General features: G+C 40.1%; 1 protein-coding gene across 3 annotated transcripts in view; it reads right to left on the minus strand.

Annotated features, from left to right (window-relative positions):
- Window positions 1-228: 228 nt before the first annotated feature.
- Window positions 229-26,497, minus strand: part of IFTAP (intraflagellar transport associated protein) — a 64,609-nt gene continuing 38,340 nt past the window's right edge. For 2 of the 3 annotated variants that reach the window (XM_004756003.3, XM_004756004.3), the window contains 5 exons: window positions 24,409-24,566; window positions 22,489-22,560; window positions 21,049-21,115; window positions 9,007-9,146; window positions 229-468 (listed from right to left, as the gene is read on the minus strand). In XM_004756003.3, coding sequence (XP_004756060.1) covers window positions 325-468; window positions 9,007-9,146; window positions 21,049-21,115; window positions 22,489-22,560; window positions 24,409-24,566 — 581 coding nt within the window. In that variant the 3' untranslated portion in view covers window positions 229-324. The remainder of the gene's footprint in view (window positions 469-9,006; window positions 9,147-21,048; window positions 21,116-22,488; window positions 22,561-24,408; window positions 24,567-26,497) is intronic. The other variant, XM_004756005.3, reaches the window with a different exon arrangement.

Consider the following 26,497-nt stretch of genomic DNA (forward strand, 5'->3'; position numbering starts at 1 on the left):
TACACGCAAATTAAAAAAAATTTAATTTAAAAAAATGGACTCTTCTGTGGGTATTGCTTCCTGTCCCTATTGGCCACCTCCATCTCCCCTCGCCTGCCATGGGATTTAGCAACACACGACAGAGGAGAATCCTGTAAGTGTACAGATCTCCCTGGTCTTGTTAGTCGTAGCTCCCTCTTGACAAAAACTCTGATCAACTCATGCACAAGAAAATTTCGACAAAGGGAATCCTACTAGGTTTACCTTTTATTCTAATGTTGCTTGTATAACAACAAAATAAACACGAACACAAAGATGTCTCCGTGAATCAGCCGTGGGGTTCCTCTAAGTCTGTGTCGGTGATCTCTCTTGCTTGGACAGCTGTGTGATCGCATCAATCTCTGCAGGAGTGAACTTGGGGGTTAGCATCACAGCGTCATAATCAAATTCTTCGTCAAGTGAGAAGGGCTGGACTTCATCTCCGAGTGTCTGTAAAAGGTAGAAGGAGAAAAATCCTACGATCGCTGTAAATGAGGAAAAAGTTGAAAACATAAACTCCCTATTAATATTTAATTCAACTTTTTTTTAGAACTTCAGCACTCTCCGCTGATTAAGCTGTTTTTAAGTAAAGGAATAAATTCAATTATTCAATTTGACCTAATTTAAGTCTCTTAATATGCCCCATTTGTACCATCCTGCATCGGAATGAATATCATTAACTAATTCCACCCACGGCAAGAATCAGAGAGTTTCTCTTGCACACATTCATTACATTTTTACCACTTGCAGTGTTAGGGCTCGAGGCATATGGAAAAACTAAGAGTTACATTAAAATGTGAGAAAATATACCTTGAGATTTGGATCAACCTTCAACACACCTTCACCATTTACTAAAAAAGACTTGTATCTATACAACAATTTTCAAGATAAAAATACTCTACACTTATCATACTTACTTCTTCAGATAATACTTGTAACTCTGCAGCCAATAACAGTGGGAATTAAAACACACACCATCTCCTCAAAAATTCTAGGATCTCTTTCTTCTCTCAAGAATTTTAAAAAATATTACAGAATTTATCTACAAGTCAGAGTAGCTGCAAAGCGGCACAATAATTCTGTACCTATTTATTCATAATCTGTGAGTTTAAAGACTTCCTAGAGGAAGGTAGATATTTTCCAATAAACAAAAAGAGAATACACATTAAATCACATTGTATTCACCTCTTAAAGAGCTGCTCTGAAAGCAAATGCTTTGTAATACAATAAAATTACCTGGCAGTTCTATGTAACTCTATGATATGTATGGCGATGCTAAAATAATTGAAAACTATGGTTTATGGAGGAATGAAAAAAAAAATGCCCTGAAGCTATAATCAGCTTTAAATATTCTTGCATTCAAGATTATCTCATTGAGTGGATTTTGCAATGTTCTCAAAAACAGACCATGTAGCTGAGAAACCATGTGCTGTTATTAAAGGTGGGGAGGGGGGACATGAAAAGTCGGTATCTCCTATCTGTTTGGCAAATTGCATCTTGTAGTTAGGTGTGCAGTGCTAATAGCAAAGATGTAGCCATCTACCATCCTTTCTAAGTAAAACCAGCAAGAGAACAGACTTCAGAGACTTGTTCATTTCCTCTGTATTTGGAACTGTCTGCAGGCTTTCCTGACAAAGGCAATGATGGGAGCTGCCACTGAGTGAGTTCCCACCTCATGTCTGCCCCAGTACAAGGAACAGGGTGGGTAACAGCAGTAATCTTCAAACAACCCCTCTTCTGAAGCTCTGAAAGGTTAAGTGACCGGCTTGGGGCTGTATCATTAGTAAGGGAAAGAAGCAAGACTGGAACCCAGGGCAATCGGTTTCAGATGTTACCCTCTCAACAAAAACACCAGCAAAACTCAACCTTGGACTTCTCACTAAGCCAAGTCATAGATGGCTCTTGCGGAGAAAAGACCTTTTCCAAATAAGCTAAGTAATTCCCACGGTTTATCATAAAATCCATATCGAAGGCTCCATGTAACACCATGACTGTCTTGAAAAGAGCGTGCATGCACAGGAAGCCAATCGGTCTACAGAGTGACCGATCTGTCCATTTTGGTCACTCTCTAAGATTACAATTATCTCCACAGTGGAAGTGACAGAGTGGTAATATGGCTAAGAACAGCTCAAAGGAGGAAACATAAACAGTCGTCTCCATCTCTACTCAGCAGGGAGCACTGTGGCTAGCAGGCCTGGCCACACCCCACCCTGAGCCGATTCCAACAGATCCTGGGAGAGGACCAGAAAGAGTCCCCTCTCTACCAGTGTATCCAGCCTGATGGGATTCTTGCTGCCCTTTTATGGCTGGTTCGAGGCCTGGCATCCACTTATCGGCCAAGTTTCAGGCTGCAAGTACCCACGTGGGTCCATCGCACTAGGAATTTGAACCATCGCCCCACCCCCAGCCTCTAAAACCTTACCTACCCTGTACCAGCCACTCTCTAGATGCAGCCACTTTGCTTTCACCCACCTCCTTCTGAGGCTGGAATGCATTTAATAGGAGACAAATCTCTTTGCTGTGCTAAAATCCCGGTGATACCAGACCATCCTCCTCACATTCCCTCTATACAACACAAACAACCCTCACATTCCCACCTCCCTCCCCTTTACTTGTTCACTCCATAAACACGTATTGAGTGTTTAATATGTGTTAGATACAGGGAACACGGGATGAAAATAGCAAAATCTGTGTCCACCGGGTATCCTCCCTTCAGGGAGAAGACAGAGCAAATGAACAACTTCTACATCGTGTGCCATGCTCTCCAACTGAGAAATGCAAAGAGGGGCTGCAAAAACATAGAGGGGAAGTGCTGAGGCTTACCTCACCCTCAGCTGGGCATTGCTACTCTCCAGAAAATCCCACTTGCCTCCTCATTCAACACCCAACTCATGACCCACCTCGTATTAGCAACCCAGAGAGAGAACAGCTTGTGTGCCGTACTTCTAGACTCTCTGCTAAGGGCTCACTCCCATGGCCCACTTAGCTCTACAAATGGCCCAATCCATCACACCCTTATTCCTCTGCCTTGTCTGAGGTCCCAACATAACTTGCAGCTGTAATATCCAACACTGTGGTACTAGAGATGTAGAAGTTTATCCTTAAGTAGAAAAATCTTGTTTTCCTGTAAGTTTTTTTTTTTTAATACACTTAAATTTTTTCTGTTAAGGAGTATGATTCCCTTCATTGGTCATTCAGTATTAACCAAAACAATAGCAAGGAATAAAGGTTTTAGCTGGTCAATAAATCTGATGGCAACACGAGAGTTACTCATTTATAATACATTTAGAGTTACAAAAATACACCTAAAAATAGAAATTTCTTCACTTGGAAATGGAGTTATAATGGCAGCTATTGTTAAATTAACTCTCTAGGCAATCAATTCAGTGCTGAACTACAAAAGCAAGAAACCAAGAAGAGCAGTAATTTCATATTTGCAATGCCAAATGTAATGATACTCATGACATTTCAAACCATTTGAGGGTAGCCCTGTAATGTGGCCAGTATGTCCCTGATTCACAGTGTCAGAGGGGCGCCCTCCTGCGACCATTCAGTGACTTTCCATTCTTTCCACAAACTCTATGCGCCTATGAAATTCTAGACACTGCGATAGGCACTGAGGATACAAAGATGAAGTCTTGTCCGACATCGGAGAGAAAGGAGATAGACATTTAACAAGTCAGTAGAGTAAAACGGAGTAAGTACAAACAGTATGTTGGGGGTGATGGGAACAGAGAAGAGACACCTAAACCCACTCGGACTATAAGGTACTGGGAAGGAATCAGAGACGGCTTCCTGGGAGAGTTGATATCCAAGCAGAATCTTAAGGATATTAGTTAAAAAGGTTGAGGGAAGAACTTTGCAGATAAAGGGAGTTCTAGTGAGCAGGACAAGGAAATAAGATGCCAAGGTTCACATGTAAGGATCTGCAAGTAGTTAAGTGTTAAGGGAGAGAGAAACAGGAGATGCCAGATCACGACAATCTTAGATGCTATTTATCCTAGATATGATGAAGTCATTGAAGGATTTCTTCAAAGAAAGGTAGATACTTGGTCATCCATGCATTTCAGGTAAATTCCTTCATTCCTTCAAATTTTAACCAAGCAACTACAATGAGGCAAGTGCTGGACGGACTGCTTTGTGAAAACCAGAAAGACGCCCTACCCTCATGGAGATTACATCCAGATGGGTTACTTTGAAGAGTAAGAAGAGGGTAGATTTGGAGTCAGGGAGACTAGTTAGGAGCCTGATAGAGCAGTCCAGGCAAGAGAGAACGAAAACAGGAAGCTGACAGCAGAGATATGAAAATATAAGAAAGCAAAACTGGCACCACTTGAGGACTGATTTGGATTTGGAAAAGCAAGAATGCATGAAGTGAAGCAGGCAAAGAAAGACAAGTTTGGCTTTGGACATGTTGATTTGAAGGCACCCAAAGGAATCTAGATAGAGATATCAACAGGCCACTGAAAACCAGAACCTGAAGCTCCGAGAAAGGTCTGAAGCTAGAGATGTGGATTTGAGGACAGAAGCAGGAAAGGTAAAACCTAGAGAGGAAAATGGATCCAAGTATGTTAAATGGAAAGAAGTTTAGCACGGACCCCTGAGCAGTACCAACTCAGGGATGGATGGAGGGAAGCCCCCAAAGGAGGCAGGGAAAGAACAAAGAGAGAAATGTACAAAGAATCTGGGGAGAGCAGTAAAGTGAGAACCAGAGGACCATGAGGGTCAGGCACAGTAGAGCGATCCATTAGGGCGCCTGGGTGGCTCAGTCGGCTAAGCGACCGACTCTTGATTTCAGCTCACGTCATGATCTTAGGGGTGTAAGATCGAGCCCCATATAGCACTTCGTGCTGAGCATGGAGCCCTATTTTTTCCCTCTCCCTCTGCCCCCCACTTCACTCTCTCTCTTTATTAAAAAAAAAAAAGGACTGGAAAGTGTCCACTGAGATCTGGCAGTTACAGAGTAAGTGGTACCTTTATTCTGAATACATCCAGGCAGGTGACTAGAGCCAAGGACCTTCTGCAGGACACTGAATGAGGAATGAGGGGGAAAGAAGCAGAGTCAACGAGTGGGGTCAAGTCTCATAGTTACTGGAGTCTAGACGAGAACAGAGGGAGAACGGACAGTAATCCAAAAGGGCCTGAGGTAGAGAGAAGGCTTTTTCCCTTTCCTTTTGTTTTGCTTCATTTCATTAAGGATGGGAGAGACTCGAACATGTTTACATGGTGAGGAGAATGAGGCAATAGAGAAGGAGAGAGAGAATGGCCCTGACCGTGTTGTTGTCGCAGATAAACACTCTCGGTGGGTAATGAGGTTTTTCTTTTATTTATTTGTCCATTCAGTATTTATTGCATGTCTACCATATGCAGATAGCACTGAACGCGGCACTACTTCCTACTTTTTCTGCTTTTTAATTAAGCTTATGAAGACACACATCAGTGAATTCAGAGTCCTCCAAGACAAGGACCACATTATGTAATCCAAAGCAGAGGTACACTGCAATTCAGAAGACATCACGGTGATCTTCAAAATGGTAGCTTTTAAAATGCAGTCAAGTTGCAATTCTACTTGTGTATTTCGGCTCTCAGCTACTGTGGCCCACGCTGGGAATTCTCTTCCTTCGAGTTAGGTTCGTTTCAGGGTTCTAAGCTGTATGACTCCAAGGCTTTGGGATTACAAACTGAAATTCTCATTTATTTCAAAGAGGAGAATGGATGCAATGGAAAACCAAATCCCCTGCTACTAAAAAGAAAACAACTGTGAATTAAGTTATTAACTTATTATTTTGGCCTAAGGAGCTGAGAGAAATATGTGGATTTGAGGGGTCTCATTTCAAATCTAACTGAAATCTTTTCGTAGCCTCTCAGGGAATAGAATTTGCACAGTGTTAGAAAACGGCTAGTTTCCTTAAAATTGCTCATGTGACTCATTCAAAGAGAGACCCTGTTACCAGAGAAATCATTTTCATTCATAGTACCACACAGGCAAATTAGAGAAAACAGAACTAATGCTCAAATCAATAAGAGCAGCATTTAGCTGTAGGCTATCTGACAAAGTAATATAGTAAATAAACCATCTTTATAGGTGAAAAAATTTAGAGTCCCATTACGAACCAGAAAAAAAGGAGATCTCCCATTGAAATACCACCAAAGTTTCTTCTATGATTTGGGGTTGGGGGAAAAGGGTGGAGGAGAAACACACAATTTTTCATCTTCCCAATGTTACTATAAAGCTGTTACTAAATTCACTGACACAGAATTACTAAGGCAACAAGTTATTCACAAACGGAAAGATGGAATGTCCTTGGCAAATGTCTGACTCTAAGGGGGAGATGCACATATATAAAACCCCAGTGACAAAATTAGGAAAAAATTTAAATTGGTCTAATCTGTATGAGGAAGTCAGAGCCTCTACTTAGAGGAGGTCAAGACATCCAGGATTCATTTTCATCTTTGAGACTGATATCACAGAAAGAAGTTACCATATTTAGCCCCAAATTGCCCCTTGGTTGGTCCTTACAGGATATATTTGCTAGAAATTGATTATTATGATGTTTTACTGGCAGTGAGTGCTTTAAAATAAGATTAACCAAGGCATAGTTGGTAAAGTATTAGGATTCTAGACAGTTCTGAAAAGTTTCTCTAACAAATCGTGGTCAGAAATAAAAATCCCAGCCAAGATAGTCTAGGTATTTGAAAACCAGCAAAAGCTCTCCATCTATGTTTTCTAAGTTTGCCAACACAAAATTTGTTCAGATCATTTTGATTCCAACATTTAAAAAATGTTCACATTTTCTGGGAAGAAATTGATATTCCTTTTCAAGATACAATCATATCCAAGGTTTTAACCTGCATTTTTTACTGGCTACTTGATGGATTCTAGGAATCATTCAGTTTTTTTTTTTTTTTTAACCCACCAATGGAAACGATTTTATAACAATTTCTATAATGGCACTAGGTGCCATGGCCACTGGCTGGCCCAGCAATTTGTATGGTCACAACTGAAGTCAAGAGCATGAACAAGTCTTTAAAAAGAAACTGATTCCTGCTAGAAATAACACTGCAATTTTAGTTTCTTACTACTTGGAGAAAGCAATCTGTAATTCAAAAAGCACATTGAAGAGTGGCTGTCCCCGCTACCAGTTTATCTGGTAGCCAATTCAGGGGTTTAATACAAGCCTGCAAGCCTCCCAGACACACTTCTGTGATGTCTGTAAACAAAAATTCTATGACAAAGAGGCAATTTAAAATGGGAACATGTGGATTACCTTTGACTGAACGACTGCTTCCATAACAGAATGTCTTTTTTTTCTTTTAAAGATTTTATTTATTTATGACAGAGAGAGATAGGGAGAGGGGAACACAAGCACACAAGCACTGGGGAGCTGGAGAGGGAAAAGCAGGCTCCCCGCTGAGTAGGGAGCCGGATATGGGGCTCCACCCCAGGACACTAGGATCATGACAGGAGCTGAAGGCAGCCGCTTAATGACCGAGGCACCCCCCCACCCCCTCCTGGTAACAGAATATCTTTAAGTGATAAGATCTGTAGTACCTGAATGATCAAATAGGCAATCCCTAGGAGTTTTATGAGGAAGCAGTAATAAAGAGCTCTTCACAATTTCTTGTGCCTGAGACATTCTTCTGTTGGGAGTAAACATGGTGATCAAGGTCACACCCAACACCACCAGCAGCCTTAGTTAGTGCGTGTTTCTAACGTATGTGCAGAAGAGCTGCAAACAACGACAAATGATGACTTTCTAGGTGTGCCAGTGGGACAGGAAAGGCATGGCAGAGATTCCGTGCCCCCTGACTATGAAGCGCTGGGCTAGGTGACACTTCCCAGTTCCCCCCAGTGGCTGGACAGGAACATACGGTGAAGTGGTTGCCAGTGGAAGGTGAGCAGAAATGAAGTCCTGAGTCCTAAGCCCTGGGGAAATGTGCAGCTCCCACACTCTCCCCTGCTGCCCCTATAGCAGGACCGTGACCTGAGCTGGAACATTCATAGGAGGACAATGTCCTAAGGCACAGCAGAGATCCAGAGAGAAGGAATCTGGGCCCCTGGTGACCCCAGGGAACAGAGAAAACACTCACTTTAAAGGCTTTCCATAGGTGTGTGGATGGCTCAGTCAGTAAAGAATCTGATTTTGGCTTAAGTCGTGATCTCAGGGTCCCAGGATTGAGCCCCATGTTGGGCTCCCACTCAGTGGGGAGTCTGCTTCTCCCTCTCCTTCTGCCCCTTCCCCACTCCCTGTTTATGTGTGCTCTCTCTCTCTCTCAAATAAATAAATAAAATCTTAAAAAAAAAAAAAAAAAGAAGAAGAAGGAGTTTTCCATAGACTGTTATCTGAGGGAAATAAAGTTCTATCTCCTTTTGGCCACTGACTTACTGTTGGGATTCTCTACAGCAACAGCTTGGCCTTACCTTAACCATTACAAGATGTTTATAGGACCTTGGATACAAGAGTAAAAAGCAAACGGCCAGTCCAGACAATAAGAGAGAATCTATTGCATAGTCCCCAGATAACACTGTCCTGCAGCATGGTCTACGTCATGAAACAAAAATAGTTTCCACGTAAAGAAGACATAACTGCTCTCCGTGTTTAAAAGAAATCTGCAGCGGTGCCTGGGTGGCTCAGTGGGTTAAGCCTCTCTGCCTTTGGCTCAGGTCATGATCTCAGCGTCCTGGGAGCGAGCCCCGCATTGGGCTCTCTGCTCGGCGGGGAGTCTGCTTCCCCCTCTCTCTCTGCCTGCCTCTTGGCCAACTTGTAATCTCTCTCTCTCAGTCAAATAAAATCTTAAAGAAAAGAAAAGAAATCTGCACATTAGAGATAGATGGCAGTCAGAGGGACTAGATTAAGCAACATGAATTCTAAATTTTTCTAAATCTAAGAAAAATAAAAAAGCACAAAGATATGGCAGCATTTCACTGAAAGGACAAGTTACAAAATCAAGGCAATTTCAAAACTGATTGAACTCCCTATGGAGTACCTCTTCTGTTTGCTTGTCGGCTCCTCTCCCAGCAGGCCCTGGCTTGACCCCAGGGGCAAAGGGCTGGGCCACAGAAGGAATGTAAGAAGGGACACGCGGGTAGAAGTCCTCCTCCACTTCCCCTGGAAGCAGCAGCAAGTCTGTTGGATACAAAATATTTCACGTGATGCTTTCATCAAGTTCACAATTGACCTAAATCACCTAAAAGCCTACAATAGTCAAAAGTATGAAGTAAAAATGCTCAAATAAAGTAGGTTCGTTGGAGACAATGCCTGCCCTCATTTGGGGATTTACCCAGAGGATTCCCTTTTCCATAAAATAGAAGTCATTTGTGCATTTATTTTTATCTTACTGTCTCAAGGTCACATTCGATCCAAAGGTTTGGGAGAAGGATTGTTTAGGGACTGACTTGATCATCCCTCTCACCCCCAACCCAATTTCTACCTCTGTAGGAAAATAAGGCAAGATGCTACCTTTGCCTCATTTTCCCACATTTTCCTGAGGGATGGAAAGAAAGGAAATGAAGTGCTGAATTCATCCTGTAACACTATGGCAAAAAAAAAAAAAAAAAAAAATAATATATATATATATATATATATATATATATATATATATAAAACAGTGATGCCAGCAGGAAAGGACTTTAACTTTCAGCAGAAAAATGAAGTGCTCTGTCATATGCTGAATTCACGGTATGATGTTCGATCCCACAAACAACTTGTTTCCAGCTTGTTTAGCACCATGACAAGAATTCAATAACCAATCTGGGTTTTCTGATCTGTCCGTTGTAAGTGGATCTGTGGCCTTATTTTTGCATGTGTGACGGAACATGGGGCATCACCATTAGATCTTCCACAGCTTTCTTTAAGGGAGACAAAACAGAAAAACAAATAGAAGCACAATAGGCCTCCTCGTGGATCCAGGCTTTCATAGGACCAGAAGGGCTGCTGGAGCTGGCCAGGAACTTGCAGCTCTCTCAGGACCATGCTGCCTGCTACTCGACTCGATGATGATCCTAATGAAGACACTAATTAAGTTCTCAGTGGAAGTGATTAATGAACAACAGGCGTGCCTTGGCGGTTGCCAATGGCAGCATATATAGGGAGATAATTAAGCCGGTATTGATATTCAAAAACTGAAACTTACTTGAAATACGTCTCTCACAACTGCAGATAACACCAGCACAAAAACATGTTAATTACAAAATTCTTAGGACTCCAGCAACAGAACATGGTCAGCCTAGAAACTGAACCTGTGAGTGGGTAGGGAGATCGTGAAGAAGATACTTCTACTATGATTCATTATTGGATCCTTAAAATATGACCAAATTAGAAGAAATAAAAACAACAGTCAACACGTATAAGAGCTGACATTTTACAGGCATCAGTTGAGCTCATCCTCCCAAGGATGCTATTACTTCCTATTACATAGGTAAGGAGCTCTGAGCAAGGAGAGTAACCTTGTTCAAGGGGCCACAGCTAGAAAGTGTCAGAGCCGGGAAGTCGGGCAGCAGAGCCCATACTCTGCCCACATGTCACATGATGAACTTCTTTTATTTATTTATTTATTTATTTATTTATTTATTTTTAGGATTTTATTTTTATTTATTATTTGAGAGAGAGAGAAAGAGACAGAGTACATGAGAGGGGAGAGGTCAGAGGGAGAAGCAGATGCCCCACTGAGCAGGGAGCCCGATGCGGGACTGGATCCCGGAACTCCAGGATCAGGACCTGAGCCGAAAGCAGTTGCTTAGCCAACTGAGCCACCCAGGTGTCCCCGTGAACGTCTTTATATTTTTACTTATTTATTTATTTGTTTAAAAGATTTTATTTATTTGACAGACAGAGATCACAAGAAGGCAGAGAGGCAGGCAGAGAGAGAGGAGGAAGCAGGCTCCCTGCTGAGCAGAGAGCCCGATGCGGGGCTCAGTCCCAGAACCCTGGGATCCTGACCTGAGCCGAAGGCAGAGGCTTTAACCCACTGAGCCACCCAGGTACGCCCCCAGGAACTTCTTTTAAACAAGCAATTTCATTACATAAATTATTTAAATTTATCAAATTATACAACCAAACTCAGAGACAAGGAATGTCACTGCCATAGCACATTAGCAAGGTTAGTCAGTATTAAGTACACGTAAACATTTTATACCCAGAGAAGCAATGTTTTTAAACTCAGTAAGGCTGATGGAGAGGTTGGCTTTCTAAGATACCTATTCATGAGCTCCAACGCACCTCCCTCATTGAGCTCCCTGCTGTAACTGCCTAGGACTGACCCAAGCGTGGTCAGGGGCCTGCCAACGACAAAGGCAAGCAGAGAAAACCTCTTCATGGGAAAACCAGTACCTCTGAGATGACCGGCTGAGAGCACAAAACATCAGTTCAGACGTGAATCAAAATCAATTCTGCTTTCAGAGCTATCTAAAATGTGACTGACGATATTACACAGTGAGGAGGACACCTCTCAAATTCCTGTGCTGAAGCTCGTTGCCTCCCCGATATGTTTGCAGAGAAGGGAGGATTTTCAACAAAAATGGTTTCTTTCCTAAAGATTTTACTGCCATGGAAACAATTCCCTCAAAACAACAAGATTCAGTTTCCCCTACACTTCAAATTCTTGCTGTTTGTTTTTTCAGTGTAAAAGCAAAATGCACAAACGCGTATTCACCAACGTCTGACACAACACCTGACACACAGCAAATTCTCAACAGATACTTGAGACGGGAAATGAATTCCCGCACTTCCCCTTCTAAACCGAACAGTAAGTACCAAGAGTTACCTGCTAGGAAGACACTGTAGATGTCTATATAGAGTCCTCACCCTCAAACACTAAATTCTGTTATAGGGGTAAGATTTTCACACATAAATCAATCAGAGAGTGATCAAGAGTAAAATTGAACAGCATTAGCCCTACAGAGGATGGATTTATAAAAGAGTGACACTAATATGTACAGGGATAGTCTGGTAAGATGTACTTTATGAAGAAGACTACCTTATCTTTCAGCCATTTTAAAATCACGCATCGGTTTATTTATACACTCACAATGTCTCAGAGAGAAAAATTATTCTATTCATTGGTGGGGGGAGGGGAAATGGAATGTCTGAAGTCCTTTGTAAAATTCTCCAAAACTGAAATGCTTTATTAAACTTAACTTGTTCTTATTTTTTTTAATTTTTTAATTTTTTAAAAAAAGACTTTATTTAGTTATTTGACAGATATAGATCACAAGTAGGCAGAGAGGGAGGAGGAAGCAAGCTCTCCACTGAGCAGAGAGCCTGATGCGGGGCTTGATCCCAGGACCCTGGGATCATGACCTGAGCCGAAGGCAGAGGCTTTAACCCGCTGAGCCACCCAGGCGCCCCTTAACCTGATCTTATTAACTGCTGTTTCTGAAACAACCAAAGGCCTTGTTTTCATCTTAACTACACACCATTATTTTGGCTGACGTACATTGCACAGTCCAGCCCTCTCTCAGAAGTGAATGTTCGTGTTCCATGGCAAGCCTGGTTGAAAACACTCCCATCTCTTCTTTCTCACTCCATGATAAGAATGTCAACTATGTGTTTATGCCATTTGTATTTCTGTATGAAGTCAATAATCAACAGTCAAAAGCTATAATCAGATAATCTAATATAACATTAAAAAGTAAGCAATCTACCTGATATCTCATAATTTGGACAACAATATTTAATCTGAGTGGCATATTTATAAAAATTAACCAATCTGTTCCTTTGTTGCTATGTAGAAATGGCCAAAATTTTCTGAAATTTTGGGCCCTCCCCAAAACTAAAAAGAATATAGATAAGAACTGTATTAGTAAATAAGGCCTCTTCGGCACACGGTTTTTTGTTATGATAGTCCATCTCACTGGTTCTTTTTCTTCAAAATTTTTGAGGACCCCAAAGAGCTTTTGTTTATGTGGTTTATATCACTCAATATTCATCATATTAGAAATTAAAACTGACAAATTTGCAAATATTTATTTATTGAATCACTGACAATAATACCATTATATGTTGAAATACATATTTTTATGAAAAATCTCTTTCTCAAAAACAAAGAAAATAGTAAGGAAGAAACACTGTTTTACATTTTAAAAATTTTGTAAATGCCTTAGGAGAAAAAAAATCTAGGTTTTATATTTGCTTCTGCATTCAATTTTGGAATATGCTGTTTCAGTTGAAGTAAATGAAGAAAATCTAGTCTTCACAGAAATGTAGTTGGAAAAGAAAGGAGTACTTTGATAGTCTTTTTATATAATTGTGGATATTTTTCTTTGATGCTATACCAGATCTTGACAAACGATAAAGTTTTAAAAAATAGCTTCAGTGTGCAATCTGAAACTATTTCAGTGAATTTTTCATACTGTTACATTAAAATTCATTGGTCTATCTTACACACTGAACAGATCTTTCTCCTATGCATAATTTTGTAACATCATAAATTGGTCATTTGGAAAATACTGGTTCACTGTTTTATGTAGGTCTTCCAAATGTTGACACATTTCATTATATAGTATAAGGATCACATTAGTTAACATCACCAATTTTATCAGAATAGTCATCAAATATTGGGAAGCTGTCAAGCTCACAGGACTGGATACAAGTTTTCCAAAAATGAATTTTCACTTGATCTACTGCCAATTTTATCATTGGCAACGAATATTACCAGTGTTTCTCTTGAAGGGACAGGCTTGCTTCTTTCATTCTGAGAACTATAGTTTGTCTGTCAGTCATTCTTTTAAGTAAAAATGTTATTCCATGAAAGTAAGGGGCAAAAAAGAACTCGTTCAGCACACCATGCAATCACACAAGTGTTTTCCCATGAGACAACCAAGTATGGCAGAATGCCCCAGAAGTGCTTTGTGCATACCTATGGTTTCAGAACATAAAACAGTAAAAAAGGTGTATTCAAGAATCAAGATTTAATAAAATTAATAATTTTTACCAATTCATCAAGAACATGTTCAATGGAAAATAGCACTCATTTTATTTTATTTTTTTAAGATTCTATTTATTTGTTTGAGAGAGAGAGAGAGAGAGAGAGCACCAGTGAGGGGTAGGGCAGAGGGAGAGGGAGAAACATACTCCCTGCTAAGCACAAAGCTTTCCCTAGGAGTTTCCCTAGGAGTTCCTAGACCACATCCCCAGGGGTCTACTGGTCTACCTAATACCATCTAACCCTCTGATCAATAAAAATAATAAAGCTAGATAATTACCAAAAAATCAACTATTTAAAGGCATTGGTGAGGGGCCCCTGGGTGGTTCACTGGGTTAAGGGCTCTGCCTCCAAATCAGGTCATGATCCCAGGGTTCTGGGATCGAGCCCAGCATCAGGCTGTCTGCTCAGTGGGGGTCTGCTTCCTCCTCCCTCTCTGCCTGCTTCTCTGACTACTGGTGATCTCTGTCTGTCAAATAAATAAATAAATAAAGGCATTGGTAAGCTACCAGGGTAACCAGGGTAGCCTAGGACTTGAGTGGCCAAGATCCCAGAGAGATGGAAAGTACCGAGAAGGGAGTCCAAGAGTCTAAGATGCTTTTCAACTCGTGGCATTTACTGATTTTCAAGGAGAAACTGAGAAGCCAAAATAAAGATGAGAGAAGCTAAGAAGCTCAGAAGCTTAGCAGAATTGCCAACAGAAATCACAGTGTTATGAAGAAAAAAATTAGAGTTCAGGGTCTCCAAGAAGGCGATGCTATGATTTACCTTGAAGGGCCACACCCTAGAAGTAAGCAAGAACTAGAAGGAGAGCAGCCCCCACAAGGCCTTGACCCCAGTCCTAAATCAGCCCAATCCCAGACTGGATGAAGGTGACCTTTTACTACTCTAATTGCTAGCAAAATGTTGAACAAAAGCTATGCTAGAAAAAGATAACATCATCCAGTCCCTATATATTCTATATGCTATGTTCAACATTTAAACAAAAATTACCACATATACAAAGACATGAAATCAAAAGGAAAATGAATAATATAAATAGACCCACAGGAGATCCCAGGTATTAGCATTATAAGACATGAACTTTAGGGACACCTGGGTGGCTCCAACATTTAAGCATCTGCCTTTGGTTCAGGTCATGATCCCAGGGTCCTGGGATCAAGTCCTGAATTAGGCTCCCTGATCAGTGGGGAGCCTGCTTCTCCCTCTGCCTGGTGTTCCTCCTGCTTGTTTTCTCTCTAGCTCTCTCTCAGGCAAATAAATAAATAAAATCTTTAAAAAAGAAAAAAAAGACATGAATTTTAAAATAACTGACTAATATGTTCCCCCCAAAATACATTATAAATGGAGAATTCCACCACAGAACTGAAATCTCTCAAAACAGATATTCTAGATCTCTTTTAAAAGCTAAAATAACTGAGGGGCATCTGGATGGCTCAGTTGGTTAGACCTTGGACTCCTGATTTTGGCTCAGGTCACAATCTCAGGATCAAGAGATCAAGCCCCACACTGGGCTCTGCACTCAGTAGGGAGTCTGCTTAGGATTCTCTCCTTCTCCTCTCCATCTGCCCCTCCCTGCCCCTAGTCTGTCTCTCAAAAAAAAAAAAAAAAAAAAAAAAAAGCTAAAATAACTGAAATATCCATGGCTTTTAACAGAAGACAGACACAATTGAAAAAAGAATTAGTAAACTAGAATACAGATGGTAGAAATACTTTTTTTTTTTTAAGATTTTATTTATTTACTTGAGAGAGAGTCCATACAAGTTGCGGGGAGGGACAGAGGGAGTGAGAGAGAAGCAGACTCCCAACTGACCAGGCAGCCTGATGTGGGGTTTCTATCTCAGGATCCTGAGATCATGACTGAGCCACCCAGGCATCCTGATGGTAGAAAATATTTTAACTGAAGCAAGAAAGGAAATTAAAAAGGATGGAAAATGCAGAAAAGAACATAAAAGATAGATGTATGGAATATGGTGAAAAGATCAAGGCACAAGTAATATATGAAAAGACAAGTGCTGAGAATTTCCCAATATGTATAAGAATCTCTAAAAACCCCACACAAAATAAATTCAAATTAAATAACACCAAGGCACAGTGAAAGTACTAGAAAAACAAAAGAGAAACTTATAAAAGCAGAGAAATGAGAGGGAAAATATGTTATCATCAAAGGAACAACCAACAGATTGACATCTGGTTTGCAACAATTAATACCAAAAAGAACAGATTATCATCTGTAAAATACTGAAAGAAAACAATTACAAACCTAGAATTCCCAACTGAGCAAAAATAGTGGGCAATGAAATAATACAATAATAGCTGATTAATCTAAAATAAGCAAGAAATGAGGGGAGGGGGAGGCATAAAACTGGCAGGACAAATAGAAAACAAAATTATAAGGTACTAGGTATAAAGCCAAAGGTATCAGCAACTACATTAAGTGTAAATGAACTAAATAAAAGACAAAATTTTAGAATGTGTGTGTATAGATGCATACATATAAACCATACATTGCTTTCAAGGGACACATTAACACCTATTTTGAGAAAAAAAAATGCACAATAAATAAAAATGGAAGTGAAAAGGAGGAGAAGATAGTGATGATGAAGGAAGACTTACTTCACTGGGTGGGGCTGGCATTGGACAGTGACAATAAATCATAGCTCTCTATCTTCAAATATAGAAACAAAAGAGGAATAAACACAGAAGTCAGAAAGATGAGGATTAAAACATGAGCTTTACAACTAATAGAGCTGAATTTGAAAACAGAGCTTGTCCAGCAGTCACATTTGGGCTTCTTATGTATCAACCTTTCCTACAAGTCTAGACCATGGGATTCCATTTAACAGGAAGTCCACACAGCTGACACGGATCCATCCAGGTATAAGAATAGCTTCCCTAGAGCTCTTCAAGTCAGGCTTCAGAGAGTAATGCCTCCAGATGTCTGCCTAGAGTTGGTTCCCAGCCTCAGCTGCATAGGAGAATGACCTGAGAAGCTTTAAATATCAGACTACTGAAAAAGAATCGCAAAGGCAGGACTTAGGTATCTAATTTTTTTTTAAGTGTTTCTACTGCGTCTCTAAGGTTGAAAACCACTGAATAAGGTAGGCATTGGGCCGCCTGAGGTGTGTCTACTATAAGAAAGATGGCACAGACACAGAGGAGAAGACATACATCTTCCAAAGAGCATGAACCTAAAAGAAGAAACAAAGGGGCTGATCCATAAATACATAGTTTCTTTTCCCAATTTCTCTACATAGATAAAGTCTTACATTTATTTCCCTTGGGGAGAAACGGGCAGAGGATTTGGAAAGGGCAGAAGTATCTTCCCAGTTCTGTGCTCTTCTCAGGAATGGAGTTCAAGTTTCCTTGTATAATTGTGAGGCTCGGGCAACTGGTTTGCCCTTGTAGTGGATGTGACTTTCAAGCTAGGCCTTCATAGAGAAATTTGCACATACAAAAAATTGGAGGAACAGGAAAAAAAAATGGAGGAAGAGTGGATGAAGGAGAATTTGGAAGGAAGGATTTTTTTTCTCTCTCAAGATGTTTTCAGTGATCTTCTGGGCAATGATAGAATAATTTTTTTTTTTTAAAGTGGACTCCACACCCAACATGGATGCCAACATGAGGCTTAAACTCAACACCCTGAGATCAAGACCTGAGCTGAAATCAAGAGTCAGATTCTTAAGAGACTAAGCCACCCAGGCATCCCTGAAAGAATGATTTTTAAAGTACTATGTATAAAATAAGAAAAATACCTAAATTACAAGTTGGCTGAAATATGTCTTTCTGAGGACCTTCAGCGACTCATTCTTTATATCGCAGGCTCTCAGCATTCTCCGATCCTACGGACAAATTGAAGTTCCCCTGCCATAGGTTCTCGTGACACGCAGAACAATTTAGAAACCTGTATTAGTGATTATCTGGTGAATGTCTGGTCAATGAATTCAATGAGGACAGAAGCCGGATCTGCGTATTCTTCATTAGATTCCAGGCTCCGGCCAGCGTTGTTCCAGGTCTGTCGAATAACAGTCCCAGGCCATTCACTGGCAGCAAAAGCTGCTCGAAGTTGCAAATAAGGAAAGAATTTTTTTTAAAAAAAGAGGTGGTTGGGGACTTCATTAGAATTGGGAGTATCAGACAGCTTGAAAATGAAAATCAAATAAGGTTGCCAGTCTTTGCACAGGGCTGAGTTGCCTGTTCTCACCCAACATGATCCGCCACAGTGTAAGCACGCCCGCCACCAGTCAAGTGACCTGTATAAGGGGCACCTGGGTTGGCTCAGCGGGTTAGGCCTCTGCCTTCAGCTCAGGTCATGATCTCAGGGTCCCGGGATCAAGCCTGGCATCGGGCTCTCTGCTAAGCGGGAGCCTGTTTCCCCCTTTCTCTGTCTACCTCTCTGCCTACTTGTGAACTATATCTCTTAAGTAAATGAATAAAATCTTGGGAAACAAAAAAAGAGAGAGACCTATATAAGACAAGATGATTCTAGAATAAGACCTCAAAAGACCATCTCCAAGCAGTCAATTGCACTCAGCCAGGGCACCTGCTCAGCCGAATAAGGGGAAAAATAAATAAAGATGTCCAGAAGATTCTTCCTGCTCTAACGCCTCAGCATAATAACCAACACCTATTCCAAATAATCATTTTTCTGGACAACAGTCTGGGGCATGACAGTAACCATGAGGTTAACTACCTGACCTTGAATTCAAAGGAGGAAAATGTGGTTAACTCGATGTCAAATAAACACAGGGCACCAAACTCCCTGGTAAATGCTACCCTCAAACAACTGCTCAATTCAGTTGCACTGCCTTGGCTCTTCTGAAAAACCATCTCTGCCCGGGCCGCCCAAATGATAAGCCAAATCCTGGGAAAGAATCATGCTCCTGAATCTTGGGGAATATTTATGAAAGCAAATGCAGGGAACAAATAAATTCAGTGATAGAAAAACAATACCCAGCTCTCTTCCACGTTGCCCTGGGCAAATCTGTTGCTTAAACAATAACAACAGGATCTAATCAGTAAACCTCTCGGCTGCCAAAATTATACAAGCAACTTGCCTATTTAAAATGTCACATTTCCCCATCTGATATAAATATCTGCCGTCTGCTCACATTCCTAAAGTGTAATACAAATTAGGCCCAAACTAAAATCTACCGTGGCACAAACTAATTTTTTTTTCCCTTTCAAATGACCTAGATCTTGCATTATAAAAATTGTGAAGCCCTGGTGGTCTTTTCAGTAATTGGAATAGGTCAATGAAGCCTGGGTTGCTTTTCAGCCCCGCCTGTCCACATTATTTTACACATGGGATAGGCTTGACTAGCTCATTCTCTCTACAGAGACCTGGTTCAGCCTCAGCAACCTCTTATACAACACCACAGCAACACTGCCTGTTATCTGATTGCTGGGAAAATCGTAGTAGTGAGCGTTTTTTATGCTACTGCATAGATCTGGTAATAAAACAAAACAAAACCAAAAAACACACAATTTGAAAAATATTTTTTAAAAAAATGTGGAAATAATGGAAAAGGTAAAAAGGCTAATCTGAAGACTAATATAACTATAATCAGATTTGTTGCCTATGTAGGTTTATGCCAGTATACAGATTTTCTCATTAATGCCAGGAAGCAAGAAATGTAAGCCATGAAAAAATACCCAACCTGTACACTTTGGTGCCTTCCTATAAAATTAAATTTATATTGCAAACGTACTACATGCAGACCGGGAACCATTTGTCTCCAAGTGTCTTCCTTGGACACAGCTATATCACGATCCCCTGGGGTAGTGGTAAAAAATGCTGTCACCAAACACCTTCTGAATTAGACTCTCTCTTAGGAACAGGACCCAGGAATCTGCATTTTCAACATCTCCTGTTCCCCTCAAATAGTGTGCTTGCTCTGCAAACCCAGCTTCCTGATAAGTCCTTAGCTATCCCTTCTGATCCAATCGGACCCCCTAAGCTGCTTACATAGAGAAATTCAGAGCTGCCTGGGCTTTTACAGTTAAGAGAACCTCTCCCTGGAGCTTGTGATTCCTTTAGATCTCTGATCTCACTTGAACCAAGTTAAGTAAGGAAAAATTCCATGCAAAGTCTAGTGGTTAATAGAGGGCAGAAGAAACAATACTTTCAGTGGAGTAATGTGATGTTTGGAAGCTGAATAAAAATGTTAACTGCTTCCAATCTCGAAAGCCTCTCAAATTCGGGCAACCAGAGAAGCCAGAGCCATTCCCAAACCACCACCACCCAGCACTGTCACTTCTGTGTGATTATAAACAAATCACCTTCCCTAATCATCAACACCAGCACCCATGTTTGTGATTACCTAAAGCCTATAACCAACAATTCAACACCAGCAACCAAACCCCCAAGGAAAATAGCCCCTTCCCTAATATTCACTATCAACTTTGAGATATTCTTGCACATTAAATTAGGAATGAGAATTTTCAAAACAAACAACTCTAATTTTGAACATATTTCAAAGGTCTTTTGAGCAACAAAGGATACCTATGTTTACACGGTAATGTCAAGCAGGAAAGGAAAAAGGCCTCATATGCATAAACATCGTTGGACTGGCATTAAGCCTCCCCCAGTCCAGCTCAACTGGAAAAAACGCCCCAAAGAAACATTTACAATATGTCTTTACTCTTTAGTGTTTGGCTTATCTGTTTAATAAATACTTATGCAAGTCAAGATTTTGATTTTATTTTTTATTTTATGATGAGTTCTGCTATTTTTATGATCAATTGCTATATGATGTTATCTCTCAATTTACACGGCACTTCTAAGATATAAAGAGTATGACTCAAATGGCGCTCCTTGAGAAAATTATCCAAAATTCAACCATGTGGAGGCATGTCGGGGGAGGGGGGCACCTTTATTTCATTTTAGACCAAAGACTTCACAACCTTCATCATGCTTTGACCTTTCGGCTGAAATCTTTGTTACTGAAAAAGAAATCGCAGGACTGTAGTTTTCCCTAAGTCAGGGAAGGCGCAAGTAGGGCTTGCCAAAAAGAAAAAAAAAAGAAGAAAAAGCTATCTAAAAGTCTTACTTGTAGTTTCTGGAAAGAGGTCAAGCAGTATAGATAGAGGAAACAGAAAGCATACCCTTACTCATTTGGGGCTGAGTCTCTTCATCCACATCCAAATCTTCTAAATCTAGGAAATTGTCTACCTAGAAAAGAATTAACATCATTGTTATATATATTAGACCTAATGAAAAAGTGCAATTAAGAATCAATGAATCCACTTCCACAGCATTCAAAGTGTGCAACTGAATCCACTTTTCTCATTAACTTTTGAGTCCCAGCTAAAGGTCTTTGTGTTCACTGTGGTTTCCCAGAGATATCTGAAAGAAGCAGTAAATTTGGAAGTTGGCCTGGATTTCGTAGGCACCATAGTAAGATCTCTATACTGAAAGGGAAAGAACAGTCTGAGGAGTTTTTTGAAAAGGGACTCTCCCAGGATATATACCACCGCCGAGACAGTCCAAAACAGTCTCTACTTTTTGTTTTCGTTTTATTGCTTTTGCTTCTCAAGCAAATGATGGTGGTGGGTCTGGCTATTACCATAATGGGCTTTTCACTCTACAGAGTCAGAGAGAAGAAACTAAAGAAAGCAAAAGAGAAAGGCTCATTCGAAACAAAAATCATCCTGCCCCAGGTAAATCACAAAAGAGGTGAGTGGGACCAAAAATCAAGTGTTCTTTCTTTCCAGCAAATAAAACTGAAAATTACTTCAAAGGTAAAAAGCAGAGCAAATGACCTTTACAGCCACAATAGCAGCATTTCAATGAAAGACTATTCCACGTGGAATACTGCTTTCCACAGCAAGCTGACAATGAGACATTTCATATTAACAAAATGGTAACATTTCAGACACGAACTAATTCATCTCAGGTGAATATCAAAGAGTGTAAATAAGAAAATGATTTCACCACCGGCACAAAGGAGACCTAGCAGAGTAAAGGCGTAATGTCGAAATGCCTTTTATGCTCATGACCTAAAACGTGTTCATAACAAAATACCATAAAATTACAAATTTAGATCTCCTAAGTGGAATTCAAAACATAGCCTAGGTCTTTCTTCCCCTAGCTCTACACCCCAGACCACGGCTCTTACATACGAATTACAAATGGTAGCTTCCATTGCTTGCACGTACATAACTGCAGTTCTTTCCTGGCATCCAAGTGACAGCAAAAATTTATCTTCCCCACGATGGTTTTAGTGCCAAAACTGCTAAATTGTCATTTCTCTTGATGGTGTATGTTCAGGGTGACTGGAGTCATGTTTCTGTACTCAAGAACCCATTCCATTTGCTAAGCTTTGAGGAAGAAAGATCTGGAACCCAGCCAACTGAACATAGTTTAAGATATTTAAACACCAATTAAAAATCATATATATATATATATATGACAGAGAGAAAGACAAAATCTGCTAAATTCTCCAATTTTGTATGAGTGACAGCAAATGGGTCCTTTGGGATTTTTTGTTTTGTTTTCAATTTTTTGTATTCTTTGCCATGGAAGAAAACTGAATCATCCCTTACCTTCACCTTTCCAGCCCGATTCAGATCACCTTGAAAGGAACTGCCAACTTTTTGGCCTTCATCTATCACTATCTGAAAAAGAAAAAAAAAAAAAACCAGTGAGGACATCTTGATGAGAAAATGAAACAACCAAAAATAAAGGAGCTGATCTTGTAGCCCTTCAGGCAATAAAACTCCCCTTCCGGTTTTTGTTAATTAGCTATGCATGATGGACCAGATCCACTAAACCATAGTAGTGGTCAGGGAATAGTTTTCAGGAGGTCTGACTTCTACTTGTGCTTGTAGACTCATCCACAGAATAACCTAGAGTAAATTACTTAACCTCAGTTTTCTCATGTGTAAAATAGGAACACTCCCCACCTCATTACCCCACCCCCCATCCCACCCCAATGCACCTCTCAAGGACAAACCAGAGAATGCTAATACAACATTTTCAAGTTATTAGGAAACAATATCATTGAACAATTCATTGCCTCTCCACATGCTGGTTAAAGACTCAACAGAAAATGCCTCTCCAACTGCCAGCAATAGCCAGTATAAAGTGAATCCTCTAGGGGGAAAAAAAAAGTTCTAACAACACCCGGGTGGCTCAGTTGGTTAAACATCTGCCTTTGGCTCAGGTCATGGTCCCAGGGTCCTGGGATGGAGCCCTGCACCAGGCTCCCTGCTCAGCTAAGAGTCTGCCCTCCCTCTCTCTCTACTGCTCCCCCTACTTGTGCTCTCTCTCTCTCTGTCAAATAAATAAATAAAATATTTTAAAAAAAGAAAAAGTTCTGGTCCCATAATCATTTCATTGGATGTTAAGTTCTGGAATTAAAACACTATAGGCCTCTGGCATACAGAAACACTTTTCTAACACAGAGACTTTTGTTCCCTCATATGAAACCACATCTCACATATAATTTTGTCCACGATAACACAGGAAGACATGATGAGCTAGAAAATAGAAAACTGGGGCACCTGGGTGGCTCAGTCCTTAAGTGTCTGCCTTCAGCTCAGGTCATGATCTCAGGATCTTGTGATCGAGCCCCACATTGGGCTCCCTGCTCAGCAGGAAGCCTGCTTCCCCCTCTCCCACTCTCCCTGCTTGTGTTCCCCTCTCGTTGTGTCTTCTATCAAATATAAATAAAATCTTAAAAAAAAATAAAAGAAAGAAAGTAGAAACTCAAATGTTGTAAAAAATACAACAGCTTCCACTAGGGTTCCTTGAAAATTAAAAAACCATAGCTAAGGAGAATATAAATATTGTCTATTAAGTCTTAAAGATTAGGAAGAGAGCATCCAATATTTAATAACAAAATGTTGGAAAAAATAAGATAACAGATTTTACTTTAAGAGATGAATCCAGAGCAGATAATAGAAACTCCCATTTAACACAGAGAATTATAAAAAGCAATTCTTTTGTCCAAAATAAAGGACAAGCTAAAATATGTAAATAATTACAAGAATTTTTAGATGGCAGTTCCTTAAAGGAACTTAAAAACTTGGGGTTAACCAAGTTACCCTCATAAACACTGGCTGCTGAAATCATAAAATGTAATGACGATTTTGGGGGTGCCTGGGTGGCTCAGCCAGTTAAGTGTCCAACTCTTGGTTTAAGTTCAGGTCATGATCTCATGAGTCCTGGGACTGGGCTCCACATTGGGCTCTGCACTTTGTAGGGAGCCTGCATGACCTCTGCTCTTCCCCCAACTCTCACTATCTCAAATAAATAAATAAATAGATCTTTTTAAAAAAGGAAAAAGAAATATAATAATGACTCTTAATAAAGTTTCCCAATGGCACTCCTTCCAGAATTAAGAATCTGAGTTACTGATCCAATAACTGTCCAATGTTTCTTATGTTTTTACAGTTTCTTTCTCTTTTTAATTCATAAAGAATGCTCTTTTTCCTGTTTCTATAAATGTGCTATGACATTACCTGTTCGTCTTCTGAACATTGTGATGAAGTATGAAGAAAGACGGCTTTGTTTCTAAGATGATGATCATTTGGTTCATTTTCATGAGCAAATTTTACTGAAGGAAATACGTTTTCTGAAGAATCAGTTCCAAATGCTCCTCGTTTGGTCACATTATCCTCTGAAATGAAAGTTACACATTAGAAAATATACAAACACCCAGTCTTGCTTATTTTGCATTTCCTGAGTCTTTCTTCCAAACAATAACAACAACACATGCTCTTCAAAGTCTACAAGCAGAATGTTTGAGATACTGAGCACTCTGAACTTTATAAAATTTTTTCTAAAAATGCATAGAACGATAACACTATTTCATTCACTTTACAACAAATACTAAGTGCTTACTATTATACCCAGCACTGTTCTCAGCCATTGTTAAAAGGTCAATGAAGTATGGTATTTGAAAAACTCTTGGACATTAATTATCTCATTTTTTCCCTAAATTTGAAGGGAGGTTTTCCTTATATGGAAGCAATGTATGTGTCATTTTAGAAAGTTTTTAAGAGAAAAAATTAAAATTAGAAATAATTCTGCAAAACAGAAAAGCTATAACAATTATTTTTCAATGGCTATTTTTCTCGTATTTTATCTGTGGATCCATATACTTCTAAAAAGCAATGTTTGACTATTCTTGACTATTTAAAACTATAAACAATTAATACTTTTGTACTAAATCTATGCATATTCATGATTATGTTCTTAGGATAAAGAAAGTCTAAGATTAATCCTAAATTAAGAGATTGAGAAAATTATGATAACATGATGCCATTAACAGAAATGTGGGGGATAAATTCAGATGAGAGATAATGAATTAAGCTTTGATCATGTTCATTTGAAGTGCCAGTAGAAATTGTGAGGGAAATGTCCCAGAGGCAGCTGCAAATGCAGGTTAAAATGTGGGCGAGATATCACAGCAATAGGTAAATATCTGCTAAAAATCACACTGAGATAATGGTCTAAGCCATAAAACTGCTTCCTATATTAGAATTAATCGTTAGGGTTAACATTTACTGTGTGTCAGATAGTCTTTTATGAATCTCATTTAAAGCCCGCAACAACCCTATAGGTGGTTACCATTAGCACCCCCATTTTACAGATGAGGAAACCAAGGCCTACAGAGAGGTCGAGTAACTTACTCAAAGTTACATGGCTAGTGGGGCACCTGGGTGGCTCAGTGGGTTAAAGCCTCTGCCTTCGGCCCAGGTCATGATCCCACAGTCCTGGGATCCAGCCCCGCATTGGGCTCTCTGCTCAGCGGGGAGCCTGCTTCTCTTCCTCTCTCTCTGCCTGCCTCTCTGCCTGCCTGTGATCTCCGTCAAATAAATAAATAAAATCTTTTTTTTTTTTTAAGATTGTATTTATTTATTTGAGAGAGAGACAGTGAGAGAGAGCATGAGAGAGGAGAAGGTCAGAGGGAGAAGCAGACTCCCCATGGAGCTGGGAGCCCGATGCGGGACTCGATCCCGGGACTCCGGGATCATGACCTGAGCTGAAGGCAGTCGTCCAACCAACTGAGCCACCCAGGCGTCCCAAATAAAATCTTAAAAAACAACAACAACAAAAAAAAAGTTACATGGCTAGCAAATAGCACAGTGGGGATTTGAAGTCAGGCCTTTAGACTCAGAATCCACACTCCCAACCACAGTGTTATGCCAACTGGAGTAATATAGCAGATAAAGGCAAAGAGTCCTTAGAAAACAGAAGAATGAAGCAGAAAAAAGACAAAGAAAAAATCCTGGAAAAGAGACAAGAGAAGTTTACAATAGCACCAGAAGAAGCAAGAGTGCATAGAAGTGGCTTGCTGCAAATGACCAGAGCAAATGCAGGAATCTGTGTAGTGATCAACAGAAGAGTGATAAAGAGATTCAAAAGAGGTCAAGTGGCAGAAATCAAGCAACAAGCAGATTGGAGAACCCTGTTCCATCTCCTTATGGTACTCCACCATGAAAAAGCTCCAGGGTCACAAGGACTGTCTGATCTGTGAGCTTTGTAGGCAGGTATCTGCTAAAGGCGTTACAAGACAGCCTAACCCAGCCCAGTGGCCAAGCTTGT

Source organism: Mustela putorius, unplaced genomic scaffold, assembly GCF_011764305.1.
Source record: "Mustela putorius furo isolate JIRA1106 unplaced genomic scaffold, ASM1176430v1.1 tig00003859_pilon_pilon_pilon, whole genome shotgun sequence".
In the NCBI taxonomy this organism is placed as follows: Eukaryota; Metazoa; Chordata; class Mammalia; order Carnivora; family Mustelidae; genus Mustela; species Mustela putorius.